Genomic DNA, 23,323 nt, shown 5'->3' on the forward strand with positions numbered 1-23,323 from the left:
GAGAAGGAGGAAGGTAGGTCAGTAGGTCGGTAGAGAGGTAGGGAGGTTAGTTTGTTGGTCAGTAGGGAGGTAGGTAGGCCGATAGATCCGTCAGCAGGTAGGTAGGGTGGTTGGTCTGTTGGTTGGTCAGTTGGTCAGTCAGTAGGAGGCTCAGTTCTTAGGGAGGGAGGTCAGTCAGTTGGTAGGTCAGTTGGTGGCTTTGTCAGTCATTCAGCTTGTTGACAGGTTGGTCAGTCGGTTGGGTGGTTGGTCGGTCGGTTGGTTAGGTGGTCAGTCCCTTTATAGGTAGGAAGGTTGTAGGTTTGGTAGGGAGATCTGTCGGTAGGTCAGACAGTTGGTAGGTAGGTAGGTGGGTCAGTCAGACGGTCTGTCGGCCCGTAGTTAGGTTGGTCAGTAGGGAGAGAGATCTGTCAGTCAGTCGGCTGGCTGGGATGTAGGTAGGTCAGTCAGTAGGTAGGCAGGGAGGTGGGTTGTTTAGTCAGTAAGGTTGGTAGGCTGGTAGGCAGGGAGGTTGGCCGGTCAGTCAGACGGTTTGGGTGTTTGATATGTAAGTAGGTTGATGTGTGGGTAAATCAGCAGGAAAGGAGGTCAGTCGGTCAGTCAGGGGGTAGGTCAGTAAGAAGGTAGGCTTATATCATATAACAACCACATATAAATGAAGATAACCATTTAAATCGTATGTCTCAGGCAGTTGCAGCACCTATGTGGCAACTGGGACACTATTTTGACCACTTAAAACAGCATTGTTTTATCATACCAGTACTTCATATCAGTATTGTATACATACAAATATATATATATATATATATATATGTGTGTGTGTGTGTGTGTGTGGGGGGGGGTGTGTGTGTGTGTGTGTAAAATGATCCCATTTAATGATCCCATTATGCAGACGCCAAGATGAAAGCCTACAAAATTACAACCATTTTTGTATACTTTTTAATGTGGCTGCTGCCAGCTGGTAGGTGAAGGGCAAGAAATTAACTATAAACAAAGCACAGGTGAGTGCTTATTTACCAACATTAGCTAACTAGCTGAGTATTTAGATTACAAGCAGCTGTTACTTTCAGTCTGTGTTTTTTGAGACTGTAATGCCAGATAAAAGGTAGGAATATTTTACTCAAATTAACACAACTATTTATGGCAGGATTAGGAAAAGTCAGTTTGGTGCTACTGTCTGCCCCTGGACAGGGACTGTGGCGTGTCGAATAGTTTTAATCGGCTATTTGATCCTCTTTGGGCTTTTATTCTCAGACTGGGTTCTGTAGAAGTTTAATCTTGGCTTGTCTCCATGTCAGCTAGTGCAACCAAAATTGTCTCTTTCTCTTTAGAAATATGAGACACACAGCAGAAGAGTTTTATGTTCATTGGGTAAGCAGATCCATAAGTAGGTGAGATCATTCATTGGGAATGCTTTGTTATAAAATAATGCCTAACTCTGGGTTAAATTTTATTATTTTTTTGAATAAATTATTAAGGGGTTAAATTAAGGTTTTCAAAGGGTCATATTCGAAAAACATGGCTGCCAAACTAAAAGGGCTGACTTAATGTGCAGGTTGTATTTTTATTCTCACACCCTCTCTTATACTGCATTGTTTTCTGCACCTGTACTGAGCTAATTGCCAAGAGGAGTCTTTTCCCTCCTATCAGTGAGTCACGGTGTAATTCAACCAGTAGGGGGCAGTATACTCCAGTAGCAAAACTATCTAACACGTCACTACAGGATGGGAGACACAAAGGTGACCCTAAACCATGAGAAACATGCACTGCCAGCTGTTGGCTACACAACTAGAGCACTGTGATGCTTTTAACATGAGCAGAGCTCATATCCAGTTATTGAAGGCCATCAATAACATAGAACAAAAAATAATAATGTTGTAATAAATCGTTATTGGGGTAGTTTTAGGAGTAATAAGTTTGATTAATTCCTCACATATTTCTCATAAACAGGCTGACGTTATCTCCCTGGAAGTTTCATATCCACACTGTGTAATACATATCCCACAGGGAAGGGCACTCCGTCTCATTTCCAGATTTAAATCCAGTACAGGGATCAGGGCCAAATAATTTCCTGTTTCATTTCTCCTGCTGCTGTCATCGGTAGGGAGTTCTTGCCGCTGGCTGGGAGTAAAACCCATCCTAATCCTGGTCTGCGGGTGACCTGAGGGAAACCCTGCGGCGCTGCTCCTTTTAGTCCTAGAAAGCTGTGATCTCCTGCTCTTTTTCAAAGCAGCAACACTTACTCTGCTCAACAAATGCACATGTACTATCACAAAAAAAAAAGCATGCAAGGCTGGCAAAAATGGGCCAAAAGTTAATAACAGCAGAACAGTCACACAAATACACAGTGAGGACAAGCCCCTGGAGCTGAGAGCAAAGCCCAGCTGAGCACATCTGATATTTGGGTGCAACACTGATTTCTGGAATCTAGGCTACTGCACTGCAGCACACAGGCGAAAAGGAACAAGCCCTTCAAATCAGAGAGAGCCTGGAGTAAGAAGAAGGGCAATGATTACCCACCATGCTCCCTCTCTCGCCTCCCCTCTCTCTCTAAGCAGCAAATGAATCACTGCCACTGCCATCTCTCTTCGCCTTCACCACGTGACTAAGCATGACTTCTTCCCTGTTTGGGAAGGTGCACGGCAGATGATGCAGAGCTGCTGTGGACCAGAGCGTGAAATTAGTTTATTTAAAATCAGGAGGATCTGTATGTCCAAGCAACAGAGTACCAAAAATCACTCCTGGTATTTATGAATTAAGAAACTGCACATCTTGTATTGAATCTTGCCATAAATATTCATATTTATGTTAAGTAACTTTCTTTCAGTGGTTTAGTTTTAAATGCAAGCAGCAGGCTCCTCACCTCTGTTGTTGTACTTATTGGGGGAAAGGGATTGTGAGAGACACAGACTTCAGGCGACACAAAGCAGTGTGCGGATTAAAATGATTTCAGAAGCGTGGGACTGAACCTCCAGAGTATCTCTGGGCAATAGCACCTGTTTGTTGTCTGAACAGTAACACAAGCAGATTAGTATAGACAGCAGTGGTTTAACAACACCGAACTGTAACCCTGCCAGCTGCAACACACTTCCAAGGATTATTTCACTGCCGAAGGCTTACCTGGAGCTTTAGCTAGAGTTGTTCGAATGCCAGTATCTGTATTAGAAATGTTTCTAAAGGCATTTTCATATTAGCCATGATTGTTTCACACCATGCCCAGGCATGATTGCTCCCCTCAAGAATACCTGCACATGTATTCTGTCTGATACAGTAGGTGGCAATATGTGTGTGGTTTGTTTGAAAATTCACCAAGAAGACTGACAAAAGCAGAAACCATAGCAATCGCACAGATTGGCTCTTGTTCATGCTCTATGTGGACAGAGTCCATCCAAGACACCAGCAGTGACCCTCGTCCTATTTCTACATCTACCATGCTTCAGTGAAGATAAAAAGGATCTGTTCTGTGTAAGTAAAATGTTTTTTTAAGAGACAGGAGACTAAACACTGCTTTTAGAACTGGACTTCACACTGCTGTTCACACTGATCAAATGAGGTGGACTTTGGGTCAAGTGTACTGGCATCCAGGCCTGGGTCCCTAATGTGAAACCACCCTAAAGCAATATTAGTCATAGCTTGCCCATTAGCATGTCATAAGTGTTTCCCTTCAAACATTCCCATGTGTAAAACATTTAAAAGAGGTGAAAACAGGAAAAAGGTAGTTTAAAACTATCTTTCAGATGCTCCTAAGCAGAGACCAGAAGGCAGATATGACTTTCTGCTGACTCATGCTGTTGCTAGCATTAGCCTAGCTTCCTTCAGGCCTTGCTTCATTTTGGGTGCCAAATAATTAAACTCAAAGAACTTAAACAGATATAAACACAAATAAAGTACATCTATTTAAAAAAAATGTCACTATCTAATGCAGAAGGGAGTTTATGGTGACTCATGTTTCTTCTAGCATTAGCCTAAATTCTTTTTAAGTGCTAAATAATTCAACTCAAAGACCTTTAACGGGTATAAACACAAATAAAGCACCTTTATGAGAACGAAAAAACACTATCTCTCAGAGGCTCCTAGCCAAAGACAAGAAGGCAGAAACGGCTCTCTGCGGACTCATGCTACTGCTAGCATTAGCCTAGTGCATTTTTGGTTGCTAAATTATTCAAATTAAATAGTTATGAACAAAAATAAAGCAGTTTTATGCAAACAAATTGAATTATTTCTCTTAGATGCTCTTAGGCAAGATGCCAGTGAGGATGCTATGCTGACTCATGTTGCTTCTAGAATTAGCCTAGCTTTAATTCTGGATGCTAAATAATTAGCCTCAAACAGCATAAACAGGAATAAACACAAATAAATTGCATAAAGGAAGGATACTATGCTGACTCTTGCTGCTGTTAGCATTAGCCTAGCTTCCTTTCAGATGCTCAGGAATTTATTTGGGAATACTACTTTTTGGTTAATCTAAAATGTATTTCTGTAGTTTTCATTTTTGGGGCACACTATGCCACAGGGAGGGGTTGCTAAGGTTAGCTTAGTTTGTCTCTGGATTAAAACTCTTTTAATGTAAAGACAGGAATGACAATATTGAAAGCATTGTTATCTAGTTGGTGCTGGTAATACTCAAGTCAAAGTATCAGAAATTGTGTTTAGAAAGACTTAACTGTTTTGCTGACTCACCTCCTCTGAGCACCAGCACGTTAACTTCACTGCCCACAGGTAGGTCTTTGAGGATGTCCACCACCTGTGAGTGGCTTAATGTCTGTACGTTCTGTCTGTTGATCTCCTTGATGACATCCCCCTTCAACAAGCCTCTGCACCACTGAGCATCCAGGATCATCTTCACCTTCTGACCCAGCGGACAATCTGCGATGGCAAATCCAAAACCTCCAGGACCTTTAACCAGGGGCACGCTCACTAGCTCTGGCTGCAGCAGAGTGGGGTCAGGACCGTCCTGGTTTGGTGTGTGAGGAATGTGGTAGTGGTGTTGGTGATGGTGGTGGTGGTGGCGTCCTCCGTTGGTCATAGGCGGTGCTACAGCAGACTGTCTGGGGATTGTTCCGTCTACAGTTGAGTAGTTAGGATCCTGTGGGGTGGAGGTGGAGGGGGATGGGGAGGTGTCCTTGGCCTCCTCACTGCTGCTGGAGTCCTCAGGTAGTGGGTAGCCTCGACACAGGACCATGTCCACATACTGGTTGATGGGGATGGACTGGAACATCTGAACCACATCAGCGTGGGTTTTCCCAAGCACGCAGGACCCATTGATGTCCACGATCACATCTCCTATAAGAACAAAAAGGTTAGAAATACATAATTGTTAAAGTCTATTATTTATGTTATTTACCCTTACAGTTACTGTACCTTTAGTACAATCTCAATTCCAAAAAAGTTGGGATACTGTGTTAAATGTAAATAAAAACAGAATGCACTGATTTGCAAATCTCATAAACCCATATTTTACTATATTTTACTTATACACTTTACCATTTTATGAGAAATATCAGCTCACTTTCAATTTGATGGTAGCAAGGCATCTCAAAAAAGTAGGGACAGGGCAACAAAAGGCTGGAAAAATAAGCGGTACTAATGAAAAATAACCGAAGGAGTATTTTCCAGCTCATTAGGGTAATTGGCAATAAATCAGTAACATAACTCAGTACCAAAGGAGCATTTTAAAGAGGCACAGTCTCTCAGAAGTGAAGATGGGCAGAGGTTAACCAATCTGCAAAAACCTGTGACCATCTACAGAACATAATATCATTAAAAAAATCTAGAGAAGCTGTAGAAATCTCTGTGTGCAAGAGACAAGGCTGAAAGTCAATATTGCATGCTTGTAATCTTCATACCCTCAGGATGACTGCATTAAAACAGGCATGATTCTGTACTGGAAATCACTGCATGGGCATAGGAACACTTCCAGAAATAATTTTCAACACAGTTTTCTGTGCCAATCCAACAATGCAAGGTAAAACTGTATCATGTAAAAAGAAGTCATACGTGAAAATGATCCAGAAACGCTGCTGTCTCATTTTTAAATTGGACTGAGGCAAAATGGAAAACTGTTCTGTGGTCAGATCAGACAAAATTTGAAAGTCTTTTTGAAGAATATGGACACCATGTCCTGTGGACCAAAGAGGAGTGGGACTATCAGGCTTGTTAGTGCACAGTTCAAAAGCCTGGATCTTTGATGGTATAGGGTTGCATTAGTGCCTATGGTGTGGGCAGCTTACACATCTGGAAAGGCACTAACAGTGCTGAAAAGTATAAAGAGGTTTAAGAGCAACATATGCTTCCATCCAGGCAATGTTTCTTACAGGGAAAGCCTTGCATATTTAAGACAATGCTAAACCACATACCACATCTATCACAACAGCATGGCTTCACACTAGAAAAGTCAGGGTGCTGAGCTGACCTGCCTGCAGTCAAGAACGTTCCCCAACAGAAAATATTTGGCACATCATAAAATGAAAAACCCGGCAAAGACGACCCAGGACTGTGAGCAGCTAGAATCCCACATCAGACAAGAATGGGGCAACATTCCTCTCCCAAAACTCCAGCAACTGGTCTCCTTAGTTATCAGGCTTTAACAGACTGTTGTTCAAAGAAGAGGGGATGATACACGGTGGTAAACATGGCCCTGTCCCTACTTTTCTGAGATGCCATCAATTTCAAAATGAGCTAATATTTTTCATGAAATGATAAACGTTTCAGTTTCAACATCCGCTATGTTGTTCATGTGTTTTTGTGAATAAAATATAGGTTTATAAGATTTGCATTCTGTTTTTATTTACATTTTGCACAGCGCCCAAACTTTTTTGGAGCTGGGGTTGTACTATGAAATGTAAAAATGACAGATATAGTATGTTTGACGCACACAGCATCGATAACGTATGGAACTAACTAACAAATATTTTATATATTTAGTTAGTAATCAGGGTTAAACTGAGTAGATTTAAATGTTTGGATGCATGACCTCATAAGGCTTCCATACTTAAAGTGGTAAGACAATAGTAAAGATACTATAATAGTGACAACAGTGATTGAAATAATGAATGGATCATAAAGGCAGAATCTATATGTTTCCTCTTTGAACTCTACAGGAAACTGAAAGATGTTAATGAGAGTGTAGAGTAAGAGGGAAGAGGATGAAATAGATCACTGGCATGCTGCTCTCCTCTACCTCCTTTCATCTTCCTGTAAGTAGAGATGCTCTCATCATCACCCCTGGCCTGGCTGAGATATATACACTGCACGCTCTGCAGAACTGCTGACTGGCTTCCTGGCTAAAAGCCCAGAGGAGGATTCAGCCCACCTACACAATCAATACCCCGTTCATAGCAAACACAGCTAAGGTTGCACTCTCAGAATGAGCTGCATATCCTAATGCAGTTCCTGTTCAGACACCACTCTAATGCTAATCCTATGAGCAAGAATCTATACAATAATAGAAGTACATAGATGTAAATTAAGTCTCCAGGGCCTGTCAGAAAGTGTTAAATCAAAAAGAAAGTTGTTACACTTCAGTGTTTGCCATTACGACCTGATGAAATTAATTACACTCATTTTTAGTTTAATCAATTTCTCATTTTCAGCAGGGGAATGAAACGGTGAAAATAATTACTCCTTCTGTTCTCCTTTCATGTTGATCTCTGTGGCAGTTGTAAGTGTATTTCATGGCGTCAATATTGCTGTAATGTGCATCCCGAGGAGCTTCGCTATCAGTAATTCAAATGCCTATAATCATCATGCATGTGATCGCAGAATGTATGTACAATAAAATGGGAATTAGGGATCTAGCTGGTGCGTAAATGCAGCATACATGTCTGTGCTGCTACAGGCTATAAGCACATGAACGTTATTCAGATATGCATACTTGTCACCCACCAGCCGTGCAGAGAATACCTCTCTAAAGGCCGATTAAGTCTGCAATATATGACTGGGTATAAAATCTAGGAGTGTAAACCATAAACAGAGCATGTTGGCTATTGATAGAAGTTTCCTATTTTTAGAGATTCTCCTCCAAACACCGCCTATAAACATTCGCCTCTGCTTGATCAAGCAATGTGACATTCAGGGTAAAGTGCCTGTTTGGTGCTTTTGCTCCAAATGTGTGTTTGTGTGTGCTCAGGGTACATAAAACTGTATTATGCACCGAGCTGATGCAGATGCCAAGCCAAGTGTCACTGTTTGCCGGCACACACAGCGTGCAAACAGCAGACATGTGAGTGTGACACTGGATTCTGCACTGAGTCATAAAGGACCATTTTTCTCTCCTTAAAACTAGGGCAGGGAATTTATTTTAGAAGCCATTGATGTTGTATCAATAAATCAATTACTTCCCTGAAAACAGTAGAAAATGGGATATCTTTTGATGTTTTGGGGTTTATATCGATTCTACTTTAAGAGCCTTTAACAAGCTCACACTAGGAAGCTAGTTGTGCATGCACTGCATGGCAAGGAAGGGAGACAGAGTTTTGTAATGGAGAGAGAAACAGCAGAAAGTCCTTGCTAGAAGCAAAATTAAAGTCCATGGTCACAGAAAAACAGGAGAGGCAGGGACCGGGATGCATTTCATCTTAAGTTTGACTCAAATAATGACAGCAGAGAGGATTATTTTAATACATTTGATTTGTTAATACCAGACTTCACAGAGCTAGACGACATTGTAAAGGTAAGGATTTCTCTAGGAGAGGGATGTGCAGTACATTTAAGGTAAAATATGCAACATTTTAGACATTAATATGGGGGAGATCAAACATATCCTAACTGCATTTATCACTGAGTGATGTCTTCCTAAAAGAGCTAAGTCAAACTCCCAATGGGTTTGTTGTTGACAGCTCCGTGTTTACACAGACATGATGGCACATTCATCTGCTTTTCTCAAAGGCTCAAACTTTTTTTTTTTCATGTCGATGCATCCCTCCGACAGCCATGGCACCACATAGGGGCAAACTACGACCCCGCCCACTTAGGGGCGTGATCAAATCCTTATGTGCCTTATGTATGAGGCACAATGACAGAGTTTCCTCACAAGAGTACAATACAAGGAGGGCCAATGGACTTCCCTAACTGAAAGAAAGAACTTTTTTTTTTTATTTAAAACTTCTAAGAAACAATATGTGAATGAGCTCTGGGCTGAATATCTGAAGAGACATAGGGCTGCACTCAGAAAGGACACAGGAGTTTTGGTCTTAGAGATTGGAGCTAAAAATTGCACGTTTTACTTGAACTGAATCCCAATTAGCACGCCTGTTTTACAGGGAAAGACAAAAGATGGTCTAGTTTATTGATGTTAGATAAAGCAGCCTTTGTAAATTAACTTCAGTTTTATTTTGGCCAAATAAAATAATTGTTTGGCAGTGGAGCACAGAGTTCCCCTGACTCACCCTGACTGAGCAGGCATGTAGAACGCTAAAAAAGTCTTCAGTGCATAACTTCCATCAGCAGGAGAAAACAGGCAAGAAGGGGCCACAGGTTGAACTTGTACTTAGACTGCCAGCTCCAATGTTTACAATCTATTGTGTATGCTGTGCAACCTAACTTTACGGCTGTCAGTGCCCCAACATGTTATTTCTGAATTATAAGTTTCTTTAAAAGTAAAGCTACCCAACACTGTGCATATGTTCCAAAAATTTAGGGATTTGCTTTGGAATTATTTTGGGTTGGATGATTTGAAAATCTATCCTAATCATCTTGCTTTCCAGGAAGTTGTAAACCCCAGCTGTAACTCCTCTTTCTAGCAATTCCTCGTGGTATGACTGCATCATGAGCACAGCACTTAACCCCTGAGCCAGTGTGTAATCCAGATGCCCGACAACACTTTCATAAACAGCAGGGGGGAGATTACCTGAGGCGATCTTGTTGTCGTGCGCGGCCGGACCATCTGGAAGGACATTTTTGACCTGAAGGAACTCATCTGGTCGGTCTCCTCCGATGATGGTGAACCCAAAACCCTGAGGGCTTTTTCTAAGAGCCGTCTGCAGCATGGTGCCCTGCAACTGAGACGGATCTCGAGTGAAGCCCCGCACTCCTCTGCTGGGCTCCTCAGCTGTAGGGATGACACAGAGGAGAGAGATTGGCAAAGAGTGATGGAAAGAGGAATATAAAAAAATAAATATATTTAACATGAGAACTGCAAGATTTCAAACTGTTATTTTCAAAGACAGATATCCAATACAAACAGAAATGTATTTATTGTTTTGGGATATTGTTTTTTTTAATAAATTAACACCAAGATATACATTTCAACTAATTCATTAGGACATTTTTCAATATCATTTGTCATCACATATAGTACATATAAAAACACTGTTGTTTTCTGATGGATATTTCTTCTAACAACACAGAACAGGATAATAACAAGTGATGGTATCTGATCTGATGATGCAACATTGAATTTTACTTAATTTCATGGCAAAATGATAATATCTTAGTATCATAAATTAACTATTAATAGAAAATATATGTTTGTGTGTGAATTGTCCTGATCACTAGAAAGTTTGTGCACAACTTTTCTGGTAAATACAGCTGTGCAGTTACAACCTACTCAGCAATTTTCACTCCATTACCACAGAAAAAATGCTAATTTTTGTGAATGATATGTTTACACATTAGTTACCCCAGATGAAATAAAGCTTAATTAAAACTTCACCCCAGGAGAAATTTGACAAGCAAAGCTACAGCAACACAACAAAATAAACCTGCTGCATCAAGGTGCATTTTCATTCATTATTGTCGATATTTTTTGTTTTTATTACAGTTATAATTCTTTTTTTTGTTTTTGTTATGTATTATATAATACTGTTTTTTTTATCAGTGTTTATTTTGCATATTTATTTGGACCTCTTTTTTATTTAAATAAAGAGCAGGGCTATATTTGGTTCACTATACCATGCCAAGATGCTTTGGTGACAATTGGCCAAAAAACATTGTTGGCTCAAATATACCCAATATGGAACTTTTTGAAGAGTTTTATTTTCCCCCCAGAAAGCCTCCGTGTTTGGCACTATAGTGCAATACAACCTTCGGCTATGTGCTCTTTAGTCTCAGCGTATCTGATCAGCTGTTTGGGTCTTCAGGCTGCAGAGAAAACAACAAAAAAGCTAACAACCTAAAAATTAGTGATTTTGACTTTAGTGATGATAACATGCCATTTACAAGGGGATACTTTTAAGACCTAACCTGGCACGCCAGATGGATTTTTTTTCACACATCAATCTGGAAAACCTCTCATAGACAGCGTTTGGGAAAGGGTAGAGCCTTTGAAAAAATACTCGGAGGGTGATTGGATGAATGTTCTGTCTGTCACATCTTTACGGGCCAATCAGAGCAACAAAACACGTGACGTTGTAGCTGCTACTGAGCTGCGCCCTTTCCGAAGAGAGTAAACTCAATACAGCATTGCATAACGCAAACCATGGTGACTGTAGACATGTCAGTACACGACTTTTGTCGTTTTTGAAAAGAAAACAATTCAATGCTGTTCCTTGTTCTTCATTTAACGAAGAAATGTCATCAAGTTCTGATAAAACTGGTGCTTTAGCAACATCCATGTTAATCTCTTCCGTGATAATTGCACCGGCCTTTTGTTGCTGCTTGCTTACATGACGACTTTGCCGCGCCCTAAAGTACTGACCCTCGACACTGATTGGTCCTGTCACTTTCTGACCAGGACCTAACTATTCAGATGGGAGCTTTGCAAGATGGATTCCCTAGTTAGAAACACAGAAATGGGTGAATCCATTTGCTTTGGAAGGTTATTTAAGACCCAGAGGACACAGAGGAACAGCTTTAACAGACTGTGACTTAGTGTGAAGAAAGACAGAGGAGAAAAAGAGACTGCTTAGCAAGTTATCTGGTGGTGTAGGTGTGGAAACTGTGAGCCCATGCCCAGGAACCTTAGGGAGCTACTGCTGTCACAAGTCAGATGTTAAGTCATACTTTATTAATCCCTGAAGGGAAATTCACAGTTTACACTATAGTTATACATACTACACAAACATAGGCTGTTTTACATGCAAATACACATGCACAAACAGGACCCCCATGGACATGCACTAATGGAGAGATGTCAGAGTCATGGCCTTGCTGTCCTTGATGGAGCGCTGCTGTGAGCTCTTGGGGGTTCAGTGCCTTGCTCAAGGGAACTTTGGCAGCGCTCGGGAAGTCCTGGCACCTCTTCAGCTACCAGGCCAAAGTCCAGTTATGGTCTGACTGGGACTTGAACTGGCAACCCTCCGATTCCCAGCCCAAGTCCTTCCAGATTGAGCTACCGCCGCCCCAAAGCTACTGCCACTGAAGTGGCTGCAAAACTACTTCAGGACATTTCTGAGTAGAAGATAGTGGCTCACAGACACTTGCAGCCTGCATCACTCCCCATCCAGAGTTCTCTGCCTTACCGAACATCGGTGTTTTACGATCCTTCTGCAAATTTCTGAGGTCCAATTGGAAAAATTGACCCCAACCAACAGAGCCAAATGGAATTTTGTCATCCAAGTAACATTATGGCTGTTGCTTTATTCTCCTAATGGCTGATAACTAGCAAAGCTGCAACTGGTACAATATGCTTACAGCATAAAAACAATGCTTCAGCTATTGAAGTGTAAAACTGAGCTGAAATGACCAGTTTGCTGTTGTTTTCTCTGCTGAAACCCACAGACCCAAACAGCTAATCAGGAGATAGCGAAAAACACTGAAGCAGAACACCTAGCCAAAGCTTGTATTGCAATGCAAATACAGAGGCTTTCTGGGTGTAAAAAAAAAACGAAACAAAAAACGCTTCAAAATCTTTCAATATAGCGGGCAATTGAGCCAACATTGTTTTTGGCCCATTTTTATCTAAACCTCATTAATTTACGCAGAGAAACTGTACCCATCTGCAATGCTGTTTAGCCTAGCTTCCTTGCAGGTTCATCCAATACGCACTGAAATCTTGAGGCTAATGCAACCACTATTGCTAGGTAAGTCATACAACCCAACTTCAAAATATCCCTTTGAGCAGGAATATGTGCAGTCAAAATGACTGTGAGCAGTCTCTCGAGGTAGAAGTGATCATATTTTTCTTAGATTTTTGTGTTGTTGTTGAAATAGCGTTTCAAATTTGAAATACAGACACTGTCAGGAAAAGTCAGGGACCAGAAGCACTGTGACTTTTAATTCAGAAAAGTTCTAAGCTATATAGATGCGAAAGCAGACAAAATGATGGCCATGGTCTTTCTAAAGTCAAAGGTCTAATTACTGTAATCCCTATACACTAATTTGCTTCTGCTTTTCATTTAGAGTGTATAGCCCAATTCTATTTGAACAATAAAGCCTTTATAGCTTTTTCAGCTTCTATATTAAACTTGAAATAAGTCACAGTGGCATTACCTCAATAGACAATAGCTGCATATCTTTAAAGTTCACCGTTTTGCGTGCTGAGACTGTCTATTAGGTATGTAAGCATGCATGTCTGCCAGAATGAGCCGCGGATATGAAGAGAAACGGGATAGCTTGCTCATAAATTGCCATCTGTCTCCATCATAACAACATTCGCACAGTGTCAGCGTGTCTGACAGCACGTCACTCACTGCTTGTAATTACACAAACACTGTGGGAACATTGTAATTTAAGTGCAAACTCAAACAAATCACACATACACCAACCTGCGAGTCTACTGCCTGGTTTAAAAAAAAAAAAAGGCAATAAGCATCCAGTTATTGCAAAATGTCTATACTTTATGCCCCTGCAAAACAACCCATTCCTTTCTCCGCAGTGATAAATCCATACTGAAATGCGGCTGACATTTCCCAGGTAAACTTTTCATTGCAAATTCCCTTTGTGCTGTCTGCAGGTTGTGTAAATGGGGCAAGTTTTCGAAAGACAGGGGAGGAATTATATTAGACGCTGTGTGCATTTGTGTGTGTGGGGAAAGAGAGGGAGATAAGAGCGATGAGATGGAAAGAGACAGAGAGAAAGAGAGTTTGCCTTGACAGAAAGGAAAAGGGAGAGTCTAACTAAAACCCTCGCTCGCCCCTCCCTGCAGTGTGAGCGTATGAGACGGTGAGTTATGCGCTGCGTCCCTGCATGCTGGGCTTCTTCTCCCGCAGTTCCCACACTGATAGATGGTGGGACATCAATCTCATTAGGGATGGGTACAGATAGACACCCCCTCTTCTCCTCCTCCACCTCCTTTCTCCACTCTCAATGTGTCATGGGATGGTGATTTGCATAATTGCATTGCAATTGGCAGATAAATGTGACCGCTCTGATGGGAAAAAAAAGATTATGCAAAGTATGATTAACATGACATTGCCGTATCGGAGTTGTGTCAGGGAGATATTTCCAAGATTATGTGTGTAGATTAATGTTGTGCAAGTGTATGTGCATGCAGGTGCGAGAACATGACTCTTCATGATGATTTAAGGTGTTAGCTCATGTTATGTGTATGTACTCTGACAGGATAAAACCCCTTCAGGATGCACAGGAATCCTATGTTCACACACTATGTCAAAAGGCTGCCAACACTGTCTTTTACACGATAGCCTTGAAAGCAACACTGACAGAGGTAAAAAAAAAAAAAAAAAAAGGAAGAAGAAGAACTTGGCTACATACCAACTCTATGTTTACATTGGTTTTGATGAAGCCATGGGCCACTAAGGGAGAGTCTGTATGCTCAGGGGTGAAGTGATTATACGAAATGTCAGACAGGATTGTCAGCGCTGTAATTATGGCCAAGAACAGGAGCTCTGCGGGACTGTCTGGGAGGTCAGGCTCGCCATACTTGTCAAAACAGTGTTTAGATGGAACTTCATGGAAGACCACTAGCCATTAATTCTCATTAACAAGATTGGGAAGGTGCAGGGTGGGCCCAGGAGGGCTGAGGGGGACAGGCGGAGCTGAGGGCGGTGGTTGACACGGAGGTAATATCATCCTCAGACTGAGAGAGGCTCAGCTGTATGAAACCGTTACAGCAGTATCAAACCATTAAAGTGGTATAAAACCATTACAGCAGTATGAAACCATCATAGCTGCATAAAACCATCTCAGCTGTATGAAACCCCAACAGCTGTATGAAACCATCACAACAGTATATCACAACAGCTGTATGAAACCATCACAGCAGTGTGAAACCACAACAGCTGTATAAACAATCACAGCAGTATGAAACCAGAAACCATCACACCGGTGTGAAACCATCACAGCTGTATGAAACCTTCACAGTTGAATGAAATTGTAACAGCTGTATGAAACCCCAACGGCTGTGTGACACCGTCACAACAGTATAAAATCACAACAGCTGTATGAAACCATAACAGCTGTATGAAACCCTGACAGCTGTATGAAACCATCACAACAGTATAAAATCACAACAGCTGTATGAAACCATAACAGCTGTATGAAACCCCGACAGCTGTATGAAACCATCACAACAGTATAAAATCACAACAGCTGTATGAAACCACAACAGCTGTATGAAACCCCAACAGCTGTATGAAACCATCACAACTGTATAAAATCACAACAGCTGTATGAAACCATAACAGCTGTATGAAACCCCGACAGCTGTATGAAACCATCACAACAGTATATCACAACAGCTGTATGAAACCCCAACAGCTGTATGAAACCTTCACAGCTGTATAAAATCACAACAGCTGTACGAAACCATCACAGCAATATGAAACCATCACAGCACTATGAAACCATAACAGCTGTATGAAACCCCAACAGCTGTATGAAATCATAACAGCTGTATGAAACCACAACAGCTGTATGAAACCCCAACAGCTGTATGAAACCATCACTACAGTATAAAATCACAACAGCTGTATGAAACCATAACAGCTGTATGAAATCATCACAGACATATGAAACCATCACAGCACTACGAAACCATCCCAGTGGTATGAAACCATAACAGCTGTATGAAACCTTCACAGCTGTATGAAACCACAACAGCTGCATGAAACCATAACAGCTGTATGAAAGCATAACAGCTATATGAAACCACAATAGCTGTATGTAAAATCCAAGCTGTATGGAACCATCACAACACTTTGAAACCATTACAGCAGTACGAAACCATAACAGCTGTATGAAACTATCACAGCAGTATGAAACCATCACAACAGTATAAAACCAAAACAGCTGTATGAAACCATAACAGCTGTAGAAAAATATCACAGCTGTATGAACCCATCACAACAGTAGGAAACCAAAAATTGCTGTGTGAAATCACAACAGCTGTATGAAACCATAACAGCTGTATGAAATCATCACAGCAATATGAAACCTATCACAACAGTATGAAACGGTTATAGCTGTATGAAACCATTACAGCTGTATGAAACCATTACAACTGTATGAACCCATCACAAAAGTATGAAACCTTCACAGCTGTATGAAACCACAACAGCTGTATGAAACCCCAAAAGCTGTATGAAACCACAACAGCTGTATGAAATCATAACAGCTGTATGAAACCACAATAGCTGTATGTTACCATCCAAGCTGTATGGAACCATCACAGCACTTTAAAACCATTACAGCAGTACGAAACCATAACAGCTGTATAAAACTATCACAGCTGTATGAAATCCTCACAGATGTATGAAACCATCAAAGCTATATTAAGCCATTAAACCGAATAAAACCATCATAGTTTTACGAAACCATAACAGTTGTATGGAACCATCACATCTGTATGAAACCATCACAGCTGGATGAAACCACAACAGCTGTATGGAACCATCACATCTTTATGAAACCATCACAGCTGGATGAAACCACAACAGCTGTATGGAACCATCACATCTTTATGAAACCATCACAGCTGCTGTCAGGATTGTCAGCACTGTTACTATGGCCAAGCACAGGAGGTCTCTGGGATTGTCTGGGAGGTCAGCCTGGCCATACTTGTCAAAACACTGTTTAGATCCCACTTCACAGAAGACCAGTAGCCATTAATTCTCATTAACAAGGTTGGGAAGATGCAGAGTGGGCACAGGAGGGCTGGAGGGGAGCAGTAGGAGCTGGAGGCAGTGGTCGACATGGAGGTAATATCATCCTCAGACTGCAGAGAGGTTCAGCTGTGGGAGGCAACAGAGTGAGGCTGACGCTCTAGTCTGAGGGGATTCTGAAATACAGAGGCTAGTTTGAATGCTAATGCTTTGTGTGTAAATGTGCAGAAAACTATAATAATCCTCAGTCATTTTACAAAAACACAGAGCTTTGATGTCCACGACATTTACCCTGACTGAGAGGATGGCGATTAAACCAGTCAGGCGGCAACATTTACCACAGGTGGTGAATGAACAGATGACCCATCGGAAACGCTATTTATGATCATAACTCTCTCACCACCACAGCTACCCCTCTCTCTCTCGCTCTCTCCTCTCTCTTCTAAAGACGTCTTTGAACCGCTTTGACTGTCTAGGGCAAAAGCATTTTTCAAAGAGACCTCAGAGCCCTCCCTATTTCATAATCTACTTGTCAAAATGAATTCTGCCGCCCAGTCGAGCGCTGCTCCATTATTCAAATTGAATATCACTGCTTCAGAGGCTATGGGCTGTTTATCAGCCGCCTGTCAACTGTTGGAACATCTTCAAGACAGACATCTCAGCATGAAGTGCCTTAGTATTTGGATAACACTTTTAGTACCTTGTTATATAGGATTTCTCTCTCTGTGAACAAAAAGACAGAGCTATAAAAGTAGAGCCAGTGTTTTAAGAACACTGTGTCAAAGGAGGCTGTCATCTGGGATGCTTTTTATGGGAAGAAGAAAAGGAAAACTCAGCCGAATATTAAAGTTACTGACCTACATTAAAGCACAATGAGCCTTTTAATTAGTATCACCCCTGTCCTTTCACAAAGCTACACCCTGACGGCTACAGTTAATGTAATTTATCTTCTAAAACTAATACGGGGCATTTAGGTTGAGCAGTTACGACTGAAGATTGTCCTTGTTAGCAGTGCATTGATTTGGGAATCAAATGACTGCAAAGAGATCTGTTTTATGATGTATTTTATGATCTTGACTTTTAGATATATTATTTGAATGAGTGTTGCACTGTGACACCAGTATGGTTTAACACCACAATTTAGAGGTAGGAGACAGCTTCAAAGAGAATATTTGTAAAATAGGGTTTTTCTTTTGAAAGGATAAGACTATTCCATTATCAAAGTGTGCAGGAGTGCATGTACAAAATGACGCGCCGAAGTTAAGTGATTCCCAGTCAATGTGACAGCATTTATACTTCCAGGAGTTTCATATCAACTGTGATCTACGTGTTAAGGCTAACAATTACACCACCATTACTCCTAACTGCATGCAAGTCAGATATTGCATTGCAATATCACATGCTCACTGTACACATTACATCCAGAATTCTCTGCCTTGAGAATTTCAGGATCCCCTTGTAAATAGTATGGCATCCAATTCTTTAATTTTGAATGCTGGCAAACCAAAAAGTGGCGCTTTGCATTGAGACTCTTTAATAGCTGTGAGCCTGATAGTTTGGTCTCCATGTTAACACAATACATTTCAATGGATAAAGATATAATTCATGTTCAACTATTTCAGCTTGTAAAGCAAGCTAACAAGCTCTGATGAGTGAGGAAAGTGAAAAAAAAAAACAAGAAAATCTTCCTGTCCAACACTCCTGACGCATTGTCATCTCCCTCTTTCCTTTTTCTTCAACCATTGCAATGCCAAGACAGATCAGGGCCTGGAGGAAAAGTTCCAATACAACGGCAGCAATGCCCTGCATTACAGTAAGAATCAGTGCTATCAAACTTGTCCATGTAGTGTGAAGTTATGTCTAGGCCTGTTTGGCAGATTGAAAAGTAAATAAAAGCAGGGAAAGGCAATGATAACAAAGTCAGATGTTTGATAGCACAGTGCAGATTAGTTTTGACTTGTTCTCTGAACTGTCTTGGACTTAGATTGGTATACAATACGTCTTTAAAATCATGAGAAGAAACATAATAGATAGTTTGCACATAAATCTTTTGGCAATAACAGGTATGTATAGGCCTGTACTCTCTAGATCTTATCAATGAAAACATCCATCAATCCATTTTCTACATTGCTTATCCCATTTGGGGACTAGTCCCATTACTAGTCGACAGTCAATATCAGGGCTGACATTTTGAGACAAACAACCAGGCATGCTCACAATCACACTTACGGGCAATTCAGAGTCATCAATTAACCTAATGAGCATGTATTTGTTTCGTGGGCGGAAGCTGGAGTACCTGGTGAAAACCCAGGCATGCATGGGGAGAACATGCAAACTCAGCACAGAAAGGCTCTGACTGGGATAAATGAAGACAATTATCATCCTATTTCATTTATTCTGTATGGATCCTGGGGAAGGGGCCCATACTGATCTGACAAGACCAGATAGAGCCCAATTAATGTAGTTTCAAAAATGCATTAATTTTGGATCTCAGTTGCATTGCAATTGTCATGCTAAAGGTAATATATTCTGCAAAATACACTTTTTTAGGCTTTTCTAACAAAAATATGTGCCCCTGGCCTGTCCACAATCCCCCCAACAATCAGAGAAATCCATTCCCTTACCCCCCCTTTCCCCACCCTTCAGAAAATGTGTGCTAAAACAAGCCATTCTCAGATTTTCCCCTCATGATGTCACATGAGGAGTTAGCCCCGCCCCCAGGTTCTGCTGCCACTCCCCACTTGGAAGAAAGTTTCGCCTTCATCCACCTGCAGGGTATTAAGACATGCAATCTGTCCAATACTGCAGTGTTTTTTCAGAAACAAACTTCACAGACATGTTTTTGGGACCTCTGAGACCAATATAAACTTGTCTTAAACGGGTAAAATATGTGACCTTTAATGCTGACATCCTCAGACATAATACAAGATATATAAACTATCGAGACAAGTTTAAAGCTTTGAAAGAACCTCTTACAAACTGTTTCTTGCAAAGTGATATTTTTGTCCAAGTGCTAAAATCCCAAAGCAAACATGCTCTGATCAAACATATGTACATGCTGATACTGAACAGAAAAAATGTTTGCCATACTCAGTGTTAAATTCTATGGGTAAAAAGATGTTTTATACATTAAAAACAAAAACCCAAAGTAGCAAAGGTTGATATGGAAGTGGCTGCTTAATACCTGTGTTCTATTGTACTTTTAGATTTAGTAAAGCACCTGAATTTTCGCAATGGTATTCTATCAAATATCTTTTAAGTTTGTACATGAAATATTCCATGAGAAGAGCAATGCTCTGCAAAGATAAATGAAAGCTGACACACAGCAGTCTGGGCAGAACTTCAGGGCAGCACAACTGCTGTCTTCAATCCAGATAAGGAAGATGGTCAAGCAAACTAAATGTCAAGTGTTTCATTTTTCTATGTTGCTGGGTATTCTTGAGATGTCTGGAAAGTAAAACTGTGATGACACCGTCCACTGGAAAGACTGTCTCTCTGAAGCTGCTGCTTAGAGCTTAATCAGGCGTCTTCTGTGCCAATCTGTACTCTGTGCCAACCAAATAAATCTTTTAGCAAATAAAACCAATCTTGTCTCAACACTGTGACTGATTGCTTTGTTGACTTTGATGATTCAGTTTGCATGGTGGTGTAACATTTTCACCTTTTGAAAATGTCCTGCATACAAGAGGATCATGATCATCCCAAGTAATATTTATGGCAATCCATGCAGCAGTTCTTGAGAAAATTAGTTCACAATAACAAATTCCATGCATGTGTTGTCAGAAGGAGAAAACTCACAGGATCACCAAAGTCATTAAGAAGCCTCTTCTGGGGATCAAAAATACCAAAATTCAATCTCATCTCAAACCAACCTTACATATCTGGAGATACTTGAAAGCTCCATAAGATATCTTGTGTAAACGCTGGGATGGAAACCTCACCATCAAGATAAAAACTAGGATTTTAATGTCAGTGATCTAAATACTGAGTCACACATTAAGAATATTCACTCATAAGTTACACTCAGCATCCTCTCTCTCTCTCTTTATTTATAGGCTAGAAAGTGGTGCAAACTTCCTGTCATTTTCACTGATGAGCAGCTTCCTGGCCCTCAATCTAAACCATGACACTTCCCTTAAACATTGTAGGACTGACTAAGGACCTGGGAAAACCCACAGTACTTAAAGTTGTGTTCAAGATAATAGCTGTCCAACATCACTAACCAATGCATTTGCTGTTTTTGAGGGAAATTATTTTTTAAATAATTCACTAGCTGTGTAGTAGAGTAACAGAAAACCAACAGACCCAACAGTCGAGTTCAGTCCACATGATAGCAGTATGGAGTTCAATCAGTGAAGTCATTCATTCTTTAAAAAAATAAAGGTCAAACAGGTGCCCCTTATTTAAGGATGAAGGCAGAACATGTTGTGCATGCTGGTTAGAGTGCATTTCTCTATAAACACCTGAGTAAAATGGATTGTTCCAGAAATCGTTCAGAAGAACAGTGTATTTAAAAGTTGATATGAGAGGGGATGAAAGGCTGTTCTGCTTAAATGATGACAAATGTTTTAAAATGCAGACCAAATCCAGGATCGAAGACAGTCTGAAGTTACCTCTGAAGCTCAGCGTTAGTCCATGCAGGTCATGGTAGTTATATGTCCAGCCAGCTGATCCCAGTCATCGCCTCCCAGCTCCCACAGCCAATCACAGCTATTTCTCTCAACACAGTAGTGTATGGTGTACTTCCTACTGATCCCTGCTTGCACTAATGCTGATGCCAGTGTTGTAGTCAAGTCACCAAACCTCGAGTGTAAGAGTTCCGAGTTCGAGTTCCGAGTCCCTAGTTTTCAAGTCTGAGTCTAGTCCGAGTCACCAAAGAAAAATCTGAGTCGAGTCCCCATTACCTGTGTTCGAGTCCTAGACGAGTCCCCAGTACCTAAAACTTCGAGCCAAATTAAATTAAATGATCAATTATGTTTAAGCCATTCCAGCTTTCCTGGTGGGCTACACTGATGTGTTTCTTTAGTGTAGGAATTTCTTCAACTTTTTATTCTAGAGGGCTAGAGGAGCTGTTACACTCCTCATCGATAATATTAGTTACATTAACAGGATTATTTGTGTATTTAGGGTGGAAAAATTGGACATGTTTTCAGTCAAACTCAGACTTTACATCTATCTTATCCTAAATATTCCTGCTTTAAAATGACTGGATTTATTATGATTTCTCACTAAAAACTAAAATTCCAATTTTCTCCATGTGACATTTGAACACATCATGAAAAGGTCTTAACTTTGTCCCCCTTTGATACTCTAAAGTATTTGTCATCAAACACAACATAATTTTACCGTATGCCACCTTGTTTAGCTCACTAATCAGCATTATCTCGCTGATGTTAACGCAGATTTCAATGTTGAATTGATATTTTTAACGAACTCGCTACAAGGTTTAAGAGTTTATATCACTCTGTTCAAGACTGAGGAGGATTACTGTACAGCAGCAACAGCAGATAATATGACAAGTCTGAGCAGCTGATGGAGATTTTCAGCAATTCAAATGTAGGCTGGCTGCATTTTAGTTTAATTTCTTGTAGATTGCCGCGGGAATACAGAGGAGAGCCACAGGTTTAAGCTACCTATCAACCTCTCAGCTCCTCTCTCTGTCACCCAGGCTCACTGCTCCTCCTGCTCTCTCTCCACTGACTGTTTTCACAGACAGCCGGTTAGACACACGTGAACGCTGCGTGAACACTGATCAGTTGTGAGGGGTTTTCTCACACAAAAACAACAAAAATTATGGAATAAAATAGTCTTCTGCAAAAAGGGTCAGAGTCTTACTCTTCATCCTCGAGTCCTGATGCAGTTAAAGCTTAAGTACAAGTCTGGGTCCAAGTCCAAGTCATCAGCACTCAAGTCCGAGTTGAGTCATGAGTCCTCCAAATCAGGACTTGAGTCAGACTCGAGTACTAAAAGACTGGCTGCTGCTGCTGGCAAAGCTTAACCTCCTCCACCCCAGCCTCCTCCTTCATAGCATAAAGCTTGTTGCACCCTCATATTCAGATTCATGCTACTATGCATTAATTGCTTTGACTAACCCAGGGAGCATCTTTAGAGCAGAGCCATCTCTACCAAGTAAAACTGTGCAATAAAATGGTAAAATGTTCAACAAGTGTTCCTGACTGATCTGTAAAAATTAGAAGATGCCTATGTAAAGCCAAGCTATCAGCAAGAAGACCCCATAAAGTCCCATTGTTGAAAAAAAAATTGAAAAAAAAAGACATTTGGTGAAGAGGTTACAATTTTCCAAAGAAAAAAGAAAAATGGTGCAATATTTTGTGGATTAATGAAAGCAAAATTGTTCTGTTTGGGTCTTGGGGCCTCAGACA

General features: G+C 40.8%; 1 protein-coding gene across 1 annotated transcript in view; it reads right to left on the reverse strand.

Annotated features, from left to right (window-relative positions):
* The window catches only part of magi3a (membrane associated guanylate kinase, WW and PDZ domain containing 3a), a 237,816-nt gene that overhangs the window by 19,572 nt on the left and 194,921 nt on the right, over nucleotides 1-23,323 (reverse strand). The window contains exons 10-11 of the mRNA XM_041798984.1: nucleotides 9,848-10,048; nucleotides 4,681-5,283 (exon numbers count right to left, since the gene is read on the reverse strand). Coding sequence (XP_041654918.1) covers nucleotides 4,681-5,283; nucleotides 9,848-10,048 — 804 coding nt within the window. The remainder of the gene's footprint in view (nucleotides 1-4,680; nucleotides 5,284-9,847; nucleotides 10,049-23,323) is intronic.

The sequence above is a fragment of the Cheilinus undulatus genome, linkage group 11 (assembly GCF_018320785.1).
Source record: "Cheilinus undulatus linkage group 11, ASM1832078v1, whole genome shotgun sequence".
Lineage (NCBI taxonomy): Eukaryota > Metazoa > Chordata > Actinopteri > Labriformes > Labridae > Cheilinus > Cheilinus undulatus.